Source organism: Pleurodeles waltl, chromosome 10, assembly GCF_031143425.1.
Source record: "Pleurodeles waltl isolate 20211129_DDA chromosome 10, aPleWal1.hap1.20221129, whole genome shotgun sequence".
Lineage (NCBI taxonomy): Eukaryota > Metazoa > Chordata > Amphibia > Caudata > Salamandridae > Pleurodeles > Pleurodeles waltl.
Genome location: NC_090449.1, coordinates 714,422,822 through 714,444,133, shown reverse-complemented (window position 1 = coordinate 714,444,133; position 21,312 = coordinate 714,422,822). Strand labels below are relative to the sequence as shown.

The window sequence follows — 21,312 nt, the reverse complement described above, 5'->3', positions numbered from 1 at the left end:
ATCATGCTGCCGGAGGGTTCCTCCTCGTCCTCTCGATCCTCCTTCCTCCTCCTTTCATGTCCGCTACTGAAAACACTTTGAGAGCCATCCCGCCACACCATAAACTGCTACACCCACATCGAGGCCACCGGGACATAGCTCTCCCTCTCCCCACCATCCTCTTGACTCAGTTGCAGCTGTTCTACCAACTACAGCTCAGATCACACCCAACAGCACATGCTCCGGCAAAAAATGGTATGCCCCTGCTTATTTAGTCCCCTCGTTGGACCTGTAGGGGAGGCGGGTAAAGGAAGCACCTCAGACTCCAAAAAGGGATGCTGCAACAATAATAAACGTTATGATCGCAGTGCCTGGATGCTATGTACATTTTAAGTTAAACTTAAATAAAGTTTGCTTTCAATTAAGGTACTCTGTATCTGAACTATAATTACTGAGCTAGGCAGGTTTCAAAATCACACTGTATTTAAGAAATTCTCAAACACCTATTTTCTAGAAGTCTACAAGAAGATACACTCTGCTCACTTTTCTTGACACAGAGAAGCAAACAATAATTTAATACCTCACTTTTTAAGCACTCTTTAAGGAGAGGAAACAAGCAAGACATTTTGCCTATTGGCCCCAAAAAAATAATTGTGCTCACTCACACCACAACACCGTCTACCTTACACTATATCCTTTATCTGTTTGCATCACTGCGGTATTCAGAATTTCAACAAGTGACAAACGTCTTCTCTTGAAAGCGAATATGAGGAGCTTGTTTTTTTTCATTAATTTGCTTAGTTTTTACGATGGCCAAAGGGATATTTTTAATTTGATAACACATGATGTTTTCTCTACTTGTATGGTAACAGGATTCATAGGTGCAGTAGATTTAGCAAGCATTCCAAAGTCTACCTGCTGATGCAGTTTAGTTCTTTCTATTCAGCTTTGGCTCTCATTCCAGTTTTGTTGTAATGCTCAACTGTTGACGGTTTTTCACCCTACATCAGCTTCTGAGCCTTCACTTATGTATCTGAAATGCGTAGCCTGACAGTCTCTCAAATGAACAGCTTCCAAAATTTTGACAACTTCTGCTTTCTGAATCTTCTATTGGTTTTCTCCTTTCCTCTCTTTTCACTTCAGACTGTATTAATCTCTTAAGTTTTGTTTCAAAACCTATGTTTCCTTTATTTAAAATCTCTAAGCTCCCATAACTAGTTTGCTGAGATACAATGTGCTGGCCTACACCAAAAGAAGTTATCCTCTATTCACAAGAACAATTTCATGAGGAATTTTTAGTGACAAATATCTGGACCTATAACATAGCCCTTTTAATATCATCACCAATCTCTATGATTAACAACATAATTTGACTTAGGAGAATTGTTAAACAAAACTGCAAAGGCAATACTGCAAGCTGCACAGAACTATGCAACTATACTTACATTTTCCTGAGAAAGATTGCTTGTTGCTCTGAGACCCTCATCGTGGATATGATTTTGGAGTTCTTGAATCATATGAGGTAAACCATTTGACACAGAACGAAGTAGAGTGTACATGTTAGCCATGTCTGCAAATAAACCAAAAATGTGTGTTACACAACAAAATGCCAGACATAACTTTCATTTATAAAGCATCCTGTTTCCTCCAGAGATTGTATTTCTGGCTTATCAAAGAAGCCACTTTGTAGTGCTAATGTAAATAGAATGTGGGTCTTGGGTTAGTCATGTCCTCAATCCTAATCGGTAAACCATAGACTGGTGAATAATTATCTCCAAAACACTGTTAAAATGAGCACTTTGACTTAGTGTGGTGGGATCATACATGCCTAAGGCAAACCACCAATTGCAGCCACCTCGTCCCTCAGTACCAGCAATGATGTGCCAATACCAAAAGCAATGGAAGTACAACCACAGGTGAATGCCTCAGCAGCAGACACCCCCTGTCAATATTAAGCAGCCCACACGCGTCACCACCTGGATTAACGATCGATTGCTCCTATGACCCTCAAAGAGATCAGCTGGGATTGCAAGACAACTCTTGGCTCCACTCAATCTCGCTCTCGAGCAATGCCAATCTGATTAAAGCAATGGACGTTAGAACGATTAACACAGAACATATTTCATGCGCTGAACAGCATTACCTCTCAGCAATTGCTCCATTAAGCCCAACTGAAAAAGACATGCTACTACCATCGTCTACACCATTCATTACCAGGCCACATTCAACAGTGGAGCTGCATAAGCTACAGAAGTCAGAACCAATCCAAATGTTTAGCTCCCCCCACGCCTACCCAAATATAAGTGGGGAAGCTCGACCCTCCTCACCAGCCCCAATGCAACATCCAAGTGGTCCTCCATGCGAATATCCTGATAGCCAGATCAACATATCACACAACATTACGGGCATAACGCAAACATCAATACAGGCATTCAACATGCAGTCTGATAAACTGGACATTCAAATTGATTTCCTTTTTGTAATGGCAGCGCACATAGTGGATATAAGTGCCAAGCTGAATAAGTTAACCACCTTAACAATGCAGGTTCAAGATGCAAATCCCCCCTTTTCTATTTTCCTTCACATGCAGTCCGATTATCGATAAACTAAGTATATTACCTACAATCCTGGCAAGTATCATCAACCTGAGGAAAACCTGCCTTCTCAAATGGAGTATCTTGTAGCAGTAAAAGCCAAGTGATGACCGACTCCATTGTCCCCAACTAATTAACAGCTTCAAGCACAAATCAATTCTCCTTTTAGGGTAAATCAGCAAAAGGCTATTGACAAGGACTTAGCTGTAACTGAGCATCCAACAAACACAACTAACTCTAATAGGTCTAATCTAGACAGGTTTACCAAGCGCCAGAGGAAGAGAGTAGGGAAAGCCAGGAATAAACCACATCATCAGATTAACTACGTACCATCAAAGGTATTTCCCATATTCAAAGCCCAGCAGAATAGAAAAACATCCCCCATTTCACCAAATCAAGTCCATGCCCACACGAATAGAGGGGGCACTATGGACATCAGTAAATATAGCTTTAAAAGAGGGTGCCCTCTCGTACGCAGCGGCAGTAGCTCAAGCACAAATTGAAACCTTGGAGGATTACACTCCTCAAGCACAGTTTGAAGAGAGGATGCCACAACCATTAGCTTGGAAGCTCAAAAAATTCTAGTAACCAAGAATTAAATTCTATCAGAGACCATCAGAATCCTATTAAGACTACAATAGATCAGAAGACACATAGCACAAAAGCAGCAGATTAATGCAGTAAACAAGATTATGATAGTCCAGCCAAAAGTGGGGATCATGCAATTTTTCTACAACCACCTCAAAGTGGAGGAAAATAAGTCTGCATAGCAAACATTCTAAACGACCCAACTACTGGATTGGTAATAAGTCTTAGTGGCCCTGCAGCAAGCAGCAACCTGCAACAGGAAACCCAAAAGGCTCTGCATTTTAACAAGAGGGGAGGCCCTCAAATTGACAAAAAGGAGGGCAGGCTGAAACATCCCCTAAGCGAAGAAATCAAAATCAAGATCCGAAATGTAAAACATTTAGTTTGAAACATTCACCCATGAGGGCGCACCCCTAGCTTCCCCCCCCCCCCCCTCTCCCTGAATACTTGCATTCTCATGAAGCCTGAATACATCGCACGGGACAATTGTGACATCCTAAATAGAGGAAACATAATGCAGTTATTGGCTGAAATTCCTTCACTGAAGGAACTTAATCTACAGATTTGGTCTCAGTCAATTTTTGCCCAGTTGAAGACCCAGACGGCCCTGAATACACTCTTACTCAATGGCGATCAGAAGCTATATACCAAGCAATTTTAGCACGTGCAGATCACTTTGAATCATGGGGTATTAATGTTTCAGAACAATTAGCTGAGCGTCACCCCCTCCCCTCTAATACAATCACCGAAGTGCATCATCAATCCATTTCTCAATTCTACAGGCCACAAGAGGCCCATCAATCAATTTCGAAGATGCAGCAGAATCAGCATCAAAGGCCATCCCGTGCCAAAATCAATAGGCTTGGCCTGCCTCATTTCTCAACCCATCAAAAAGAGAGAGACTACGAACCTACGTGGAAAACCAGAGGCTTTCCTTTGCCTTCTCTCATGGAACATTGCCAGCACCAAAACAGTATTTCAAGAAGGAATGCTGCCAAAATAGTGGCAGTCGTATGAGATAATTGCATTAAAAGAAACGTGGCTGTTGGAGCCGCTGCTATTGGTTGGATACAAACCTTTTCATCTTGAGGCAGAAAAATTGCAAAGGTTTGGCAGTCCGGAAGGTGGGCTTGCAGTTTACATAGCAACGTCATTAAACATCATGACTAAATGAACAACTTCCATCCCCGTAGCCAGGCATTCAAATGCTAAAACTGGGCAATTGGAAATCCTAGAAAATAACCACAGTAGTGCTATGCAATCTTTACGCAAGCCCTAATTTTGAGAAGAAACAGAGACTCCACTCCAAACGGATGACAGCATTAACAGAGAAGATTCATAAACCCCACATGGGAGATTATCCTGACTGGGAATTTCAATGCTAATTTATTTAATTTTACAGAAGACAATGAAAAAATATCTACAGACAACGCATCCTGGAATATCCCAATACAGCACAGCTTAGCCATCTCACTGGTGAATCTTGGACTGAGGATGATCAAGGGTAGGATGCAGGACAATATTCCCCAAACTATACCTACTTTGGGCCGAAGGCACGCTCGTACCTGATTTTACAGTCCAATCACTCACGTTAATACCACTGTTAGACAAATTTGAGATTGTTTTTACTTCATCAAGTGACCATGCACTCCAACAAATTTCTCTCAATCTAAACCCCCCGGAGCACGACCAAGCTCTGGTCGACACTGGTCTTCTTAAATCAACTAACTCAAAAAGACTAGAGTGGTTTAGTGACACGATAGCCGGGCAGTCGTGCTGGGTCAAAAGCCTGCTAGAACAAGCAAGCTCATCAGCAGCTAGCCATAAGGAACGTTGTAATGCCTTTCTCACAGTCGTGCAGCTAAAGTATCCCTGTTTAACACACCAGCAAGCTGGAACACATACTCCAAATCTCTTGTTAAAAAATCAAATCTTAAAGAAAGAGCTCAAAAAAGTGATTAGTAGGTCGAAGAAAGTTACCGCCCAAGCAACAACATGGGAGACAATAAAACAGCTCAGGAAGCAATATAAAAAAACAGGTCTGGGAACAGCAGAGGCGCAGGAATGAGTCTTTTTGATCGAGGCTCATCTACAACTCAAAGAAAGCAAATACCAGCCTGTTTTGGGAGACAGTAAATGCTTTAGTACCCCCACCCCCTACAGGGTAACAAATAGCTCAAATGTCTCAGAAGAATCTTGGGTTATGCACTTGAATAGCACTTTTTCTAACAACCTCGCCCCAGGGCTGCTAAGGCCATTAAATGACCAAAATTCTGCAATCAAGGTAAGCCAATTGTGGCCCAATTCACCAAAACCAAATATTCAGCACGAAGAATAATTACTCTCAGAATGAGGTAGAACTGATTATAAAAGAGGGGCGGTCTAACTGTGCCCCACGCCCAAATGGCATCTCACAGGCTATCTTTAAAATGAACCCTCAGAATTGGGCAAGTGCCCTATCACATTTATAAAAAAAAGTCGCAGGGTCCATCCCAAAAAGCTGGAGAGGGTCAATAATAAATCCATTTTACAAAAGAGGGGACCGAATATCGCCAGTAAGAGACCAGCTAATTGTACTAATTGATGTCAAAGCCAAGTATTATGCCTCCCTGATCTTACCAGATCTAACACAGCGGTCAAATATTAACAATTTGGTGCTAGTCAACCAAACAGGTGTTAAAAGGGTCTTTGGCACGAGCTCCAATATTCTTGCACTTACAATGCTGTCCAATAAATGCAATTGACAAAGGAAGAAATGGTATCTTTGCTTTGTCGATTTTCAAGTGGCATTGGACTGAGCTGATCGAGGGATCCTATGGCATAAGTTAAAGGAAATGAGCATTCCCACCACTCTCTTGCAAGCCATTGAAGATTTCTACATGAACACATGGATCCAGGTCAAATTAGGCGACAGCTCCAGGTTATCAAGAAAAATTACTACTGAAAAGGGTCTGAAACAAGGGTGCATGCTGGCTTCTCTTCTTTTTAATTTGTTTATGGCTGACCTGTCCATCGGGTTAGATGGTGTAAATTCACATTCACTGCGCTTGGGCTCTTTAAACTTATCGCACCTTGCCTATGCAGATGATGTTGTATTGCTGAGCCACACCAAAATAGGCTTGCAGAGTTTAATCATCAAGCAAACAACCTAGAAATAAACACCACTAAAACAATGTTGATTTCTAAAGGTTCTGCTCAGTCACTAAAGATTCAGCTGGATGCTGAACTTCTTGAAGAAATCAACTGCTATAAATACTTGGTGCTTTATTTGGACAAGCTAAACCCAAGCACTTTGTACTCTGCACAAAACACTGGATGGGCCCTCTTTCAAACCCCTATTGCCAGATGTGTTCAAACAATGACATATTCAAGTACTGCTTTGCACGGGTTAGATGCAAAGCTTCTGGACACCCTGCACACCAAAATATACAAGGCAATATTTGGGCTCCAAAAAATGCTTCCGTGGCACAAATTTGCCTAGAATTTGGCCTCACTGCCCAATCGTTGGGAAGAAAGTATGCAGCAATGAAGGCTTGGTATAAAATAAGAGCAACACAGAGCAGTTTAACTAAATAAGGCCTTATGGTCAAGTCTTAGTAAATGACCCCTTCTCCAGCCCTTACAAATACCTTTTTTTCTGCATTGAAAGAGACAAGCATGCTTGAGCTTTGGGAAAATAATTTACCCATTTCAACCTTTAAGAAAGCAGATAACAGCGCAGCAAAATTTCATTCGGTCTTGCATGATAAGAACATTTTCAGCAAACAATCGCATACCTGGACGGTTAGTAACAATTATTATACAATGAAACCTGCTCAATATCTAACCCAGACATTTTCCCTTCTCTATCAAGCGAAAACTGATGGTGCTTTGTTTTGGTAACATTCCAGTCCTAGGAGACATGCCACCTTGGAAACACAAGGGCCCTACAAGTTGTAGATTACACGGATCTGGAAAAGAGGACGTCTACATTTAATTTGCATTTGTCCCATGCTAAAGCAAGCTAGGGTTGCTTTATTGAAACAAAATTACTTGGATAGAGGGGTTCGCTCTTGTAGGTTAGCAATTATTTGCAGTCTCAACCAAGAATACACAGTTAAATTGCAAATTAATAAAATCCCTTCAGTGATATGCAATTGCTGTGACCAGAAAACTGAATCCGGATCAATCAGCATCCATAGTAGTTTAGAATTAGTTGATTGGCGACCCCAGGAAGCTCAGTTTTAAGTGATCAGCAAGATGAAGTTTCCATTAAATGGAATAATATAACTGCCAATTTATCTGGTAATTCCAAACAAAGATGTCTAAAGCCCCCATTGCATATAATGTTGATACTTTTAAAAAAATGGTAGTATTATTTTTGTTTTATGTCTATTATTTTTTTCGATGTAAAGTGGTTTGTTTTTAACGCTTTTATCTCAATCTTGTCCGTGTTTTAAGTAACAGAACTACAAAGATTCTACTACTACTACTACTAGTAGTGGCAAACGAGAGTTAAATACCAAAAAAATCTAGCTAGCGGCTAAGCAGTTTCCAGGGAAAGAAAAAGCCCCAACAATCTAAACCACATAATCAAAATTGTTTTGTGCGGAAAAAGGCAAACACTACTGTAGGTGAGACAATAGGAATAAGATTGTATCACTTAACAGAAGTTTTAAGTGTCTGAACAGAGACATGGGTACAAATCTTATTTAGAATTATTTAAAGTCATAGAGTTACTAAGATGGAGCAAGGAATAATGAATTAGTTCAAATCTGCCAATTGCCAAGAAAATCATTTGTGGTGTGGTTTTTAAATTATTAAATGGCACAGCCAGACCACATAGAATATTTAAGGACCTATACCAACACTTGGATACAGTCATACTCATTATTTAGCCCAAACCTTTTATTTACATTTAAAATTAATTTAATTGTACCTTCCAACAGCTGCACCCTGCTTACATAACCGGGGGAAGAATTCGTATTTTCGCAAAAGAAGAGAAAGATCTGAAAAAGTGTAGATTGTGTATCTCACATTGGTCTCCTAATTTTTCCATACTGTCTGCTAAATTGAGTCAATTTCATTGAGTGGAAAGAAACTACAGGGAATATGCAACTGTTACATCCCAATCAAGTCGTACTAGGCATACCAAGAAAAATGCCCTAATTGTCTTGAGTATGAATCCTGAATATGCATTTGACACAAAAATGGGTAGGAACTCAGTCTACAGAATGCAATGCAACAGACTGGGTTTCAAAAGGTTATTTTATCAAAGAGAATGAATATCTACAATCAAGCTAAGACACAAGGAGGATATCTTGACTTTCAGGGCCATTCGGAAGGGGTGTCGTTAAGCACATATATTTTAGTGCTAATTAGTGAATCTCTCACCCAGACTTAGAAAGAAGACTGGAGTTTAGGAGTTGTCTTTTTTTTTTGTCATATTAGCTTTGCATGTGCAAAGCTTTTAATACTAAGAAATAAATATGGTCAATGTCCTCAAGTTCATAAATGAAGTCTGTACGTGAATTATGAATGGCATTTATTATATTTTTCATAGCATTACCTTTTTTGATTTAAATTATTTGTCTATGATTCATTATAATTTCCCTGCATTTTCGCTATCACAACAGCAGCCTGCTCTTGCAAAGCTGTTTTAACCATATTATTATTTGCAATTGCCTAAATTTTTTTCCAGGGTTGGGTTTTAGTATACAATTATTTAAAATTGTTACAATATATTTTAACAGTTCCCATTGTTCCCCATTAAGCTGATTAGGCTATGCATGCGTACTGAAGGAAGCAGCACAGTTAAATTTACTTTTGTTAACAAAAAAAACAACAACAAAAAACTTAACACACTCCGCATTATTGTTCTAGAGCATGCAGTGTGCAACAAGGCTGGAATACTGGCACCAAGAGTTCAATATAAAACTTTCAAATGTTTACACCAAAGATTATAAAATACCACACACGCAGCACAGCTAGGATGCTGTAGATGATGTTTAATACTGTAATCAAGACTAGGGCAGGCTGCACTAATTACAATGATTTAAGGTTACTGGTTGGCCCTGTCTTGACTCTGCTTTCCTGTTTTGAACACCCCCTCCTTGGGGCTGGTTTAAACTGCTTTGTGTAACAAGTCTAAAATTCTACGAATGTCCTCTAATTCATGCAATTTCAAGATCCCTGTAGTGGGGCCAGTTTAAAGTTTAGTGTGCAACAGATCATGATGCCAATTTAAAGTGCCACATGCAGTAGATATACAGTGTCAAGAAAGTCCTCTGGTTCTTACCAATATAAAATCCTCCACCAGAATATCATTTTAAAGAGCCATGTGTAGCATATTGATAGTACTGTGAGTGTTCTATAGTTTTTGCTAGGCTACTTCACAGTGCCCAATAGGGGTGCACCTACCACAGTCACTTAACTAGTTGCATGGTGGGGCTGTTGAATGCGCTAGCCTGTCTAAGGCCTTTGCTAAGGAAATGTGGGAAACGTGCAGTTAGTTGTGTGGATTCACCTTTCAGGCAGCTTCTTTGAATGACCCAATATTTAGTGGTTAAAGTATGAGACACAACCCAAATCTTTTTGAACAGTGGTGGTTTACATTGCTCATTGTCATCATGCTCCATCCGGCCACATCAATATAGTTTTATGGGGACCATTCCAAAACTTTGTTTCATCAGCTGATTTTAAATTTTCCTGATCAGAGGTTGGAAAAGATAGCTTGGGAGAGTGCCCAGGTCACATAGATTGGCTGCCATGGACCTTCCCATTCAATGTCAGCACAGCTCAATCCACAGATTACAGTTTTGCTTGCTTTAAGAGTAGTTTTAATATCTGGTTTGTTGGGATGTTACTCGCTGTTGGAAACTGTCCTCTCTACAGTGTCACCCTCCCAAATTTTGCATTTCTCCACCTACTGTTTGCTGGATTTTTGCATGTTGGCCTTAGAATTCTGGACACTTTACCACTGCTAACCAGTGCCAAAGTGCTTGTGCTCTCTCCCTGAAACATGGTTTGATTGGCATATACCTGACTGACCTATTTAATTTACATTTAAGTTCCTTGTAGAGTGGTATACCATATACCCAAGGCTTGCAGCACTTACTGTGCCACCCACTTAAGTAGGACTTTAAAACATGTCCCAGGCAGGTCATTGCAGCCTGAAGGCAGTGTCCTACTTTCATCTCGACTTGGCATTTAAAACCCCTTGCCAAGCCTTAAACTCCCCTTTTATTACATGTCACCCCTAAGGTAGGCCCTACGTAGCCCACATAGGAGGGCACTATGTAATTAAAAGGTATGACATGTACTTTAAAGTTTTACATGTCCTAGTAGTGAAAAAATCCCAAATTCGTTTTTCACTGCTGTGAGGCCTACTCCTCTCATAGGATACAATTGGGGATTCCTTATTATATTTAATAATCTGTAATCCATAAACCGGAGGAGGTGGCCATATCATGTTTGGTACCAATGAACTAGGAACGATAAACCCTCTTTAATGGTAAAGTCCAATTTATCATTACAAGTTTGAAAATGCCACTTTTAAAAAGTCTGCATTTTCCTGCCTTCTGTGCGTGCAATTCTGTTTTAGGTCACATGACTGGGTGAAACTGACAGTTCGGACTTTGTGAATTTCTCCCAGATAGTCATGCAATAGTGGGACTAGCAGAGCCTGAATGGGCAATTAGTTGGCTTGATTTTGGGTGGGGGGTGGGAGGCTGAGCTAAGCACAGGCAGCTGCAACTGAATAGGCTGTGCTTCAGTCTTCTCACAATAGGCTTAACAACCCTGTATTGTCACTGCAGTTAGCTTGGAGCTAGGGCAGGGGAGGCAGGAAACTCCTGGAACTTCCAAGAACCTTTATACAAACTTCTCCCACCTTGTAGGAGCAGGGCACCAGGGTAAAAACATAGGGTTGTCAGACCCATTCTACAGTGCTCTACTGGACCTGAGGAAGGACTATCAGAGGACTGCCTGCCAATGTCACCTGCTGTAGGCTCTGCCAGACAGCTGTTTTAACTGTAAATGGAAGCACTGCTTTGCTTCCTGGAGCCTGCCTTGAAACTTCAGAGGCCAGCCCTGTATCTTAACCTGCACCTGTGACTTCCAGAAGTGACTCCAAGGGCTGGTTTTGCTGGCTTCCTGTTAGGAGCCACAGGGACATCACAGGCTCCCACCATCTTGAAACTGCACCTGGAGCCAACCTGAGGGAGTCTTGAATCCACCCAAGAGGTCTTCCTCCACTCCTTGACCCTTGTTTGTGGTGCTAAATGTGCCAAGGTGGCAGGTTTTCCAAAAATGAGGGCTACTCTGAACCTTAAAATTTAAAAATGCATAACTCTGGTTCTTCTTAATTAGATTTTGATGGTTTTGGTGTCAAATGATTTATTGAAATGTTCTCTATGTTTCTTAATTGGTTTGGGATTTTTACTGTGTTGTGGTTTCACTGTTGCACACACACAGTCTCTAAGTTAAGCCTGACTGCTTCTTGTGCCAAGCTACCCAGGGTTGAGCACAGTTTAATTTAGTGACAATTGGTGGGTCACTCTCCAAGGTATTGTGGCTGTTGCTTGACCAAGGTTCACACCAGAGTCAATCGACAACAACAACAAAAGGCCCTGTGCTTCCAGGTTGGTCAATGAGCTGTTTAGATATCAACGCCAACTGGACTCTGGAGAATTTATCACCAACCATAAAGGGTGTTTTAAGGTATCAATCGGTGCTTGTTTAGCTTTCAGGAATAAGCTAGAAACATTTTGCTCATGCTCAGCCTTTGGGAGGTCAAAATGAATTCTAGGTGAATTTGGGCATGGGATGTGCGCTCCAGTAGAACAAAGTTTACTTGGGATCTATCTAGCCAGTTATCCAATTTGCCTCTTAACGGTGGAGCGCCATATGCTATAGCTGGTAGCCTTTTTCAGCTTACAAAATGCCCAATTCAATGAATTTTCTGAAGCCTGCTGGCCATGAATGCTTGAGTGTTGTTTGGCCCCTGCTGTACAGCCATAATCTTAAAACTTGTAGGAGTCTATCATTTCACTTCTGCTCCCTTAGATAAACCATGCTACCCCCTTTTACAGGTTTGTAATTGGTGATCATGACTTTTGCCTTTGCAACATTAATAGGTTTGTTGGCTTTGCAGTATTCGGCCAGACAATTCAGGAGTCTCTGATGCCTATCTGAGTCGGATTGAAGAGCACTGTGTCGTCAGCGTACTGCAACATCTGTATTCTGAGGCCCACTATTTTTGATGGAAATGCCCTTGCCTCTACCAGGTGTTCCTTTAGGTTGGCCAGGTAAAGACTGAATAATAAAGGGTCAAGCGTGAAGCCCTGATTTAAGCCCTTGTTGGTTGTAATTTTTACAGATATTGCCCTGCCAGAGCTCACTTTTATTTATATCCAGGTATCCGAATACAGTTTGTGATGGCCCTTAATAGGGAAGATGGAATACCCCATTTACTTGGTTTGGTCTAAAGCTTTTCTCTTGAGACACTGTCAAAAGCTGTAGCAATATCTATAAATCTTGAGTACAGAAACTTAGGGCCTGATTTAGATTTTGACACGATGGGTTACTCCGTCACAACGGTGACTGACGGATTTCCTGTCCGCTGGAATATAAATCCCATAGGAAATAATGGGATTTATATTTCGGCAGATGGGATATCTGTCACCATAGTGACAGAGTAACCCATCCACCAAAATCTAAATCAGGCCCTTAGAGACACCATTATTCCACAATCAGATGGGTGAGGCAGAACAGATTGTCCTCTAAGTGGCAGCCCTTTTGAAATCCTGTTTGGAGAGGAGGAACCAGCTTCTTTCTTGATGTTTACTTCTGCAGTTCTATATTTAGGATGCGTGCATAGCATTTTCTTTTAATGTCATGGATGATGATTAGCCTGTAGTTCTTCGGGCTGTGAAGTCCTGATTTTTGTGGATGGGTACAAACAGCAAACTCATCCAGCTATCTGGTATATAGACACCAAAAATGTAGAGATTACCACAGCACATTTTTGGGTGCCCACTTGAATGTTGCTGCCATTTGGTCCTGATGCGCCACTTATGCGCATTTTGTTGATTGCCTATTCCAATTGGCCAGTTGCCATTTACAGTGTGTTCATATTCTCTCCACTACAGGTTGTTAGAGGTGTAAAACTAATTGGTGATGGATCAGCTCATACATTTCTAATGGAAGGTTCCCAATCGACTGTTGAAATGTTGGGGGGCCTCTTCCTGATGTTTAACTGCCGAGATGCGATTTCTCTATATCTTGTATATGTCACTAAAATTTGGTTACTGTGTGATTTTCACCTTATTATTTGTACAACTTGGAGTGAACCACTGTACTCCAGGGCCATCCTTATGAACATAACACGTTTATTTAGATACCGCTCTTTCAGATTCTATAACAGTTGCTGATCTGCATGTATTTTATTCACCAAATATGAGCAGCCAAAGTGAAAACGCTCTAGCTACACACCCTGTCTGGATGCTGTTAGATATAATGTAATATCACTGGAATTTTTAAAGACATTTCTCCAGCTCCTTTTACCATTTCTATTATCACTATTTATGGATTACAAGAATATGGTACAATTCCTGAGTCTAGGGCTGGACAATTATATTCTATAAAAAAAAACACTGAATTGCAACCTGTGCGATAAAAAAGGATGTCAAAGTTTATTCCGAATTATTAGCCACAAGGTTGAGTGGCGTCATTGTTAGCATGGTTTCACCATGGGATCATTGTTTTGTTCTGGTCAAGTACCACATACAATATTAACATCATAATTATGCTTTTTGATACTGTTAAAGAATTAAAGACTTCCTGGAAATGGTTTTACTTGATTCCAGAAAAGCCTTTGATTGTGTCACATGGCGGTAACTTTGAGTGTTCACGAAGAATAAGGGAATAAACCCCAAGATCATCCAATCCCTGCAAGCTCTGTAAAAGCACAATAAATCAAAGACTGAAGTTATGGGAAAACAGTCTGGGGAAATTTAAATTACTCGTGGCACATATTGGGGGGCCTATGCTCTACAATTTTATTTGTGCTCTAATTCAAACCCAATTTTGGAAAACTATTACATGCCTCAGATATAAAGTCAATCACCTAAAATGGAGTTGAAAACAAAAATTTCAACTTATGCAGAGAGCGTGGTAATACTGACACCTGCTCATGAACATCCATTCAAAGAACAGAAAATGAATGAAGCTTCCATTTTTAGGAGATTATCAGGGCTTTATTTAAACCAAAACTAAAACCTAGATTATCATAAATTACTATTGCATCATTCAGGATCAGCATAAAATGAAAACAGCCACATACCTGGGGTGGTGTGACAGCTGCTGTAAGTAAAGTGGTAGCATTAAATTACAATTGTTATTTAAAAAGTTAACCAATGAGAAACTGGAGCACCACTCAGCTTAGTATTACTGGATGCTATAACATTAAAATGGCAATATTACCCAAATTCTTATAATTGTTTAGGGGATTCCCTCTGTTGTTGACAAACACTGGGTTTACAAAAGTTAATTCAGTTTTTAGCAGCTTCATATGAGGATACCAACACCCAAGATAGGTATTAAATTACTTAATGGGTGGCTGATGTGTTCCCAATTTTAAATTTTATTAACGCACTGCCATGTTGAAACGTGCAGGTCTTTCATGAATGGATCTTTCAGAATGCCCTCTTATAGCACTGGCAGGGCTCGAAAAATCTACTCAACCACTTGCTATGGCAAGTTTTAATTCGGGAGGTCGAGCTATTTTTAGATCCTACTCGCTCCTCCTTCTGGCGAGTGGACAAAGAACAAGTGTTCTGTTCAGTCAGAAACTGAATTGGCAATTAAGATGCCTTTAAATCTTATTCTTGTCACATTTGCTCTGTGTTCAGAGACAGAGGTCAAAAGTCAGTTTGTCTTCTTGTAATGCAAATACTTTTCCTTGTGACTGCAGAGTTCCAGGATTTTGTTAGGTGAACTGTCTGAACTATGTGAAATGAAAGGCTGTTGTCATCAGGTTTTACCTAACACACAACATTTATATAACTAAGACATCTTTGCAAACATTTCAAAATATATTTTAGTAGCTGTGAAAGACCGTATTTTGTACTTGTGTGTGAGGAAAAAAATATTTTATTAGGATAAAAAAAAGTCAGAACACTTTACTTGGTGTTGTGCAAATGATAAATGTTTTCTGAAATCCAATTTTCAGATTATTGTTAATACAGTATATAGTTTTATCAGTAAAGCTGCAAGTTAGTAGGAATGTTTCTGGACATTTCTTGGAAATTTACTTTCTGTAAATGACAGTGCGCGACCACATCATGCTTTAGTAATATATTTATTAAAAGTGAGTGTATAGCCATAAACTGAGAAACAGTCCTGCCCTGGCAGCAAAGCTATTAGTAAACTAAGAGGCAAGTCATGCATGGATCATGTGTACCCTATATGTGGGCTAGGTTTATTATACATGGAGCAAACGTTTAGTGTATTTAATTTAAAAAAAAAATATATAGAATTTTTTATTTATTTTTTACAGCAAAAATGCTGAACTCACATATTTGAAGGAGCACTCAAATGTGAGAACGAAGAAAAAGGCGACTAAAATACAATATTTGCCTAGGATCACACAATTTGGGACCCGTTTCTGGGTCAAGTACATTACAGTTAGGTCGAGTAGGCTATTCAAGCTACTCGACCAGCAGGTCTAGTATCATTTTTATGGTTTTTCGTTGCCTGACCGGCCTTCCTTCTATACATACCCCCAGCATAGGTGATCAAGCTATGGGGTTATTTACTGTGCTTTTTTGAATGAGGTTACAATAGAAAATTAATTTTAAGACATTTGGAGCTACTATAAGGGATTGGAAAGTTTGGGGGCAATAGTTTAATATTACACATTTTAACAGCTATATGTTACTTGGAAAATCTGCTTTTCTTCCTAGTATCTTTCACGATCACCACTGTAAGATCTGGGAAAGGTGAGACATTAACATCTAGGTCAAATATTTTCTTGATATAATAATCCACTTTTTTCCTAGATTCAGGGAAATTGTGGCTTACCTAAAGAAGCTTTCTTCAAATATCTTCAGAGTAGGGATTTTTGTATAACTGATAAAGCTAAAATTAGTTGGAGGCCAAATCCCTTATTGGATTTATAATGAGACATCAACGCAATGTGCAGGTACTTTGAAAAGGTACAACAAATGTTATAATTGTAAAAACTGTAGAAAGAACTGTGAAGTGGCTGCATATTAGACACTCAATACTAGAGAACATAAATGTCAAGTTTCAGTCACAAAAGCTTTATTCGGTCATTAAACCATCAAAGCAAACAACAAGAAGCACACGTAATTACAATAATAAATACAGTGGATAAAAACCAAGATAAAACACGAGCAAGGGAAATAAAACCCTATCAGACCCCAAGCCCAGGGAGCTAAGTATACATAGTTCCATACTTAATAACATAATTCATTGGGATTAAAAACAAAATTAGCATGTGTGCACCACACATAAGAGATTAGCACAAATTATTAACAAAATTCACATACAGTTTTTTAAAAAACGGGTGCAAATATGCCATGTAGCCACAAGGACCTTGCAAACTGCCAGGCCCATAACAAAAGTATCATCACTTTTTAGGATCCAAAAAGCAGTAGCATATTGTCGAATGCCGAGGTTCCAGCAGATGCGTATTATCCATTTAAGTCGAGGGAAAACATAAGCTGTGCAAAAGACCAAAAACTTTCAATGGTCTCAGGGTCTACACCACAAGCCCGGCATATATTCGATACAGGTGCTGCCCTCCACCTACTTGTCAAGGACATTATTTTCAAACACCCCTATTGAAAACAAATGTATACGCTTTTGGCAAGGGGATCGAGGATAATATCTAAGAAGGGCCCGTATTGAGGATACCACTTAAGGTCGAGAAATTGATTGGTCAGTCGCACATGAGTTGTTATGAAAAGATGTTTGTGGCTAGCATAAATCCAATAAACTGATTGCAAAGATAGCATTTGGGCTTTACCTTAATCCCTGAGGATTCTCCCAAAAGCTCCAAAGAGCCAAGATACAGAACTAATTTGAGACATGCTTAAACCATGGAATAGAAGCTACATTATGTCTATTTAAAAGAGCAATAAGTGAATTTCTATAGGTACTAAGTTCTGGGGGATTTCCGTATCCTTATCCAGTATAATGAGGGTTTTAAAACTAATCTATCTAAAATCCGATTAAGATCAAGATCAAGGTAAATGGGAACTAAAGGAGTGGTGCGTGGGCATGCAAGTAATCCTCTGACAAAATTGTTCTCGCACACACACAATCTATGAGCTTCACAATAACCCCACACCTCTGCACCATTGGTACCAGGGTTCTGTGCTTTAGCTGTATAAATCTTCAAGACCGGGGATACAGCTCTTGCACCGGTGCTCTTATACAACCAAAGAATAGCACCTGATCTATCTTGCAGGAAAAGAGTGCTCTTACTTATCTGATCCTCCCATTTAAAATTATTTGAAATCCTAACACTAAGGTCCTCTATGGAATAAACCATGTCCAAATAGGCACCATCTATAGAAACTGTGCATCTCTTAAGTGGCCCAGGACTAAGCACCATCAATTTGGTTTTGCTAACATTTAATTAGAGTCCATGATCTGTACCAAAAGCTGTTAACTGATCCTTAAGCATTTGTAGCCCTTTCGGAGTTTTAGAAATGAGGATGAAGTCATTCGCAAAGAGTAATATAGGATTTTTTTGAGCATTTAAAGTGAGGGCATTATTCTGGCAAGAAGACAAGGCTTGCACCACCCCATTTATGTACAAGGTGAATAGCAAGGGTGTCAGAACGCAAGCTAGACGAACCCACTGCTGGAAAGGGATGTGATCAGTTAATTCCCCCTATTTGCCTTATCTCACCTGGGCGTATGTATCTTAATGGAGCCGCACTAGGAGGTGAATTAAGTTCCTGAGTATACCCACTTTGCATAAACCTCCCACAGTTTCTGTCTGGGAATCAAATCAAAAGCAGATCGAAGGTCCACGAAAGCAACATACAGACTTTGTTTGGCAAGTGTTACATATTTCCAGTTTAAAAGAGCCAGCCGGAAGACTTGGTCTACAGTACTTGTTTTGGGTCTAAAGCCCGCCTGGAGATGGGACAGCACATGATTATCATCTACCCACTCTAGAAGCCTATTTAAAAGCTGTTTTGCAAAGAGTTTTTGTAGACTAACAAATAAGGCTGACTGGTCTATAGTTAGCAGGGGAGCTTACTTTTCCCTCTTTGTAGATAGGTATAATTTCAGCACCCTTCCAGGTAGCAGAGATAGGGCCCTCGCTGCTACAGCATTGGATAACTTATTTATTTAACTACCCCAAATTCTTGGCTCAGATTTATATAAATCCTGAGGTATTTTGCCAGGGGCTTTGGAGGATTTCAGGGAGGCAATTGCAGTGCTAGTTTCTTCCAAGGAGAAAACAATGTGGTCATCAGGACTACTATGGCTCGCCTTGAACCCACCTGAGTTCGGTTTGATCTGCCTCGAAAGAAAAAAGTTGCTACTGATTTCACCATCGTGCCACGCATAAAGATTGGAAAGTGATCAACTCAACTCCCTGGTTGGATGTAATAATGATTGCAACTGCCTCTCTCATTGTAATTTTGGGAGAGTAGCTTCCAAAAGGACCTACTGTCATTTGAATTGGTTGCTCCAAGCAAATGCTGCCAAACAGTATCATCCCAATTTTTCCTTGCCTGTGCTAGCGCTTTATTATAGGTCGCTCTAGCCGACCTAATCCGCCCCTGTTAGTGAGACACAACCAATGTCGTTAGTGCTGATTTTGCCTTTAGACATTCTTTGCTGAACCACTTATTGTTTTTAGCATGTGTAGCTGCAATCCTCTTGGTAGTAGTCTTACTATAGAAAATACCCTGCAGTAGAACCAGGGTCCCATGAATATCAAGAATTGGAATTTTTCAACTCCAAAGTGCTCATAGTAGGTTACCGTATCAATAAACACTGGTCAGGCACCACAGTGGAATAGTTTTTTTTGTGTGATCATAAGTATGTCACTACACAGAGTAAGGAGTAAGGAATTATGATCGCTATCATGGCGAAAAACAACCTTCATGTCCTCCTACATGGACCACAATCTAACATCAATCAAATAAAAAGTAATCAATAGTGCTGATCTGCTGCCTGCATGAAGGTAAAATTGCTGTGCTGATCAGAGAGCGTGCCGCCGTTACAGGTCCCAAGCCCTTGCTTAAGACACAGTGCTGTTACTTGAAGGGCGGCACGCAAATAGGCAGTTGCTTGCCCATCAATCGCGGAGTACCCCAGTGCTCACCCTCGTCTGCGGTCAAGTCGCTACTATAAGGGGAGGGCTCAAAGAAGCAATTAACATCACCATTGAGCACTAAGTTAATAGAGTAGTGTAATATATCTACAAAATCCATCAGCTGAGCCAGGATTTGAGACTCTAGCACTGATCTAGCACACCTTGATTATAGCTAGCCTAAAACCTCACTTAAAGACAAGCTGAATGCCTAAACAGGTCTGGTGAGTCTATTTTTAAAGCTGAGTGAATGCAATGCAAAGTTTTATTTACTAATATCAAAAAGCCACCCTTAGCCCAACCACTGCCAGCAGCAGCAGCAGGTTGGGCATCTACATGGTAGGATGAAAAAAAAACATTCAAGGAGACCGGGAACAATGTCCAGGTCTTCTGGAAAATGCATATATCTTGTTTATTAACATAAGCCCCCCACTCGGGGTCCATTAATTTACTAATCAGCCCTAACAAGTTCCAAGACATAATAAATAGCTTAGAACAATTCTCCAGAGTGTTAGACCTGGTACTCTGAACTGCCTCCCCTGTCCCACAATCAGCAGACCCTACCAGCACACCATCCTTAACTACAGTGGCTTCTGTTGAAGTTTCAGCATAAGAGTGTATGTTTATTCAATCAATAGCATTCAAATCAAATGGGTTGAATGCACCCTAGAAGTAGCACATGAGCACGGGCCCCAGCTTGAGGGACCTTAAAGTGGGCAGCGAGAAAGGGCTTAGCGAGGTTACTCTGTTTGGTGGAGGTGCTGCCCTTTGCATCTGAGTTATACTTACACCATCTCGCCCCAGAGGAGGACTTTATTCCCTCAGCAATAGGAGAAAATTGGCTAATAGGGGGCGAGTCAGTGGTCGTGTTAGTCCACAGGGGCTGAACGTCAGAATACTCCGGCAGGGCAATGCCAAGGGTCCCTCCCCCCAAGATGGAAAATGCCCTGTCCATACTCAACCCCATGCAACTTCAGCTAGAAGGTCGGCCAGGTGCCCCCAGTATTTTATCCAGCAACAACAGTAGCAAGTTCTTGAATTCCTCGAGTTTCAAGTGCACAGATGTCAAATTGAGACAGAAGCAGGGTCTCGGAGGGCTTCCTTGGTCCAAGAATGTGTTGGTCAAGAGTTTGCCTCCGTCGGGCTTCCCATTGCACACAGGGGAGGCATCATCATGGGGGTCCTCAACAGGCTTCCCAGCACAAACAGAAGGAACATTACCATCGGGCACCCAACATCCACAAGTGGGCCACACCGATTGGGGCACAGGATATTTGGAACCACCACAACCTCAGGACTTAAGGGGTGTGAGGGAGTCAGCTCTCCCACAGCAAAACGTCCCTTATCGCATTGAGAGACCACGGGCCGTCACATTGGTAAGTAGTTGGCACGTGAGTTAATGCTTCACTTGCATGTTGGGCTGCCTCCTTTGATCCAGGCTTACTTGTGGCATTAGATAGCCAAGCCCTTTTTTTAAACATATCGGGGATTTTATTTTCCTGGGGGCCACAATTTACAGGCGTTTTAATTACATTATTTCTCGGAATGGCCTCTACTTCCTCAATCGAGGTGCCAATGTCCTCTAGTGTGTTGTTCTTCTTTCTGGCTTTGTTAGCTAGGCGTTGCTTAGATTTCTTCAAGCCACGTATATAAGCAGGAGAATCCGCAGCTTTCGGCTTGCCCATGGTCACTAATATATAACTAAAACTAAACAAAAACTGCCAGAAATCAAACTAAGATCCAAATTTGGCCCTTGCTTCTAGAGCGATATAGGGAGTGCCCAGCCCAGACTCTTCAAGGCGACGA

General features: G+C 40.7%; 1 protein-coding gene across 2 annotated transcripts in view; it reads right to left on the bottom strand.

Annotated features, from left to right (window-relative positions):
* The window catches only part of CUL2 (cullin 2), a 454,610-nt gene that overhangs the window by 168,831 nt on the left and 264,467 nt on the right, over window positions 1-21,312 (bottom strand). For both annotated transcript variants that reach the window (XM_069211221.1, XM_069211220.1), the window contains exon 10: window positions 1,425-1,549. In XM_069211221.1, the coding sequence (XP_069067322.1) occupies window positions 1,425-1,549 (125 nt within the window). The remainder of the gene's footprint in view (window positions 1-1,424; window positions 1,550-21,312) is intronic.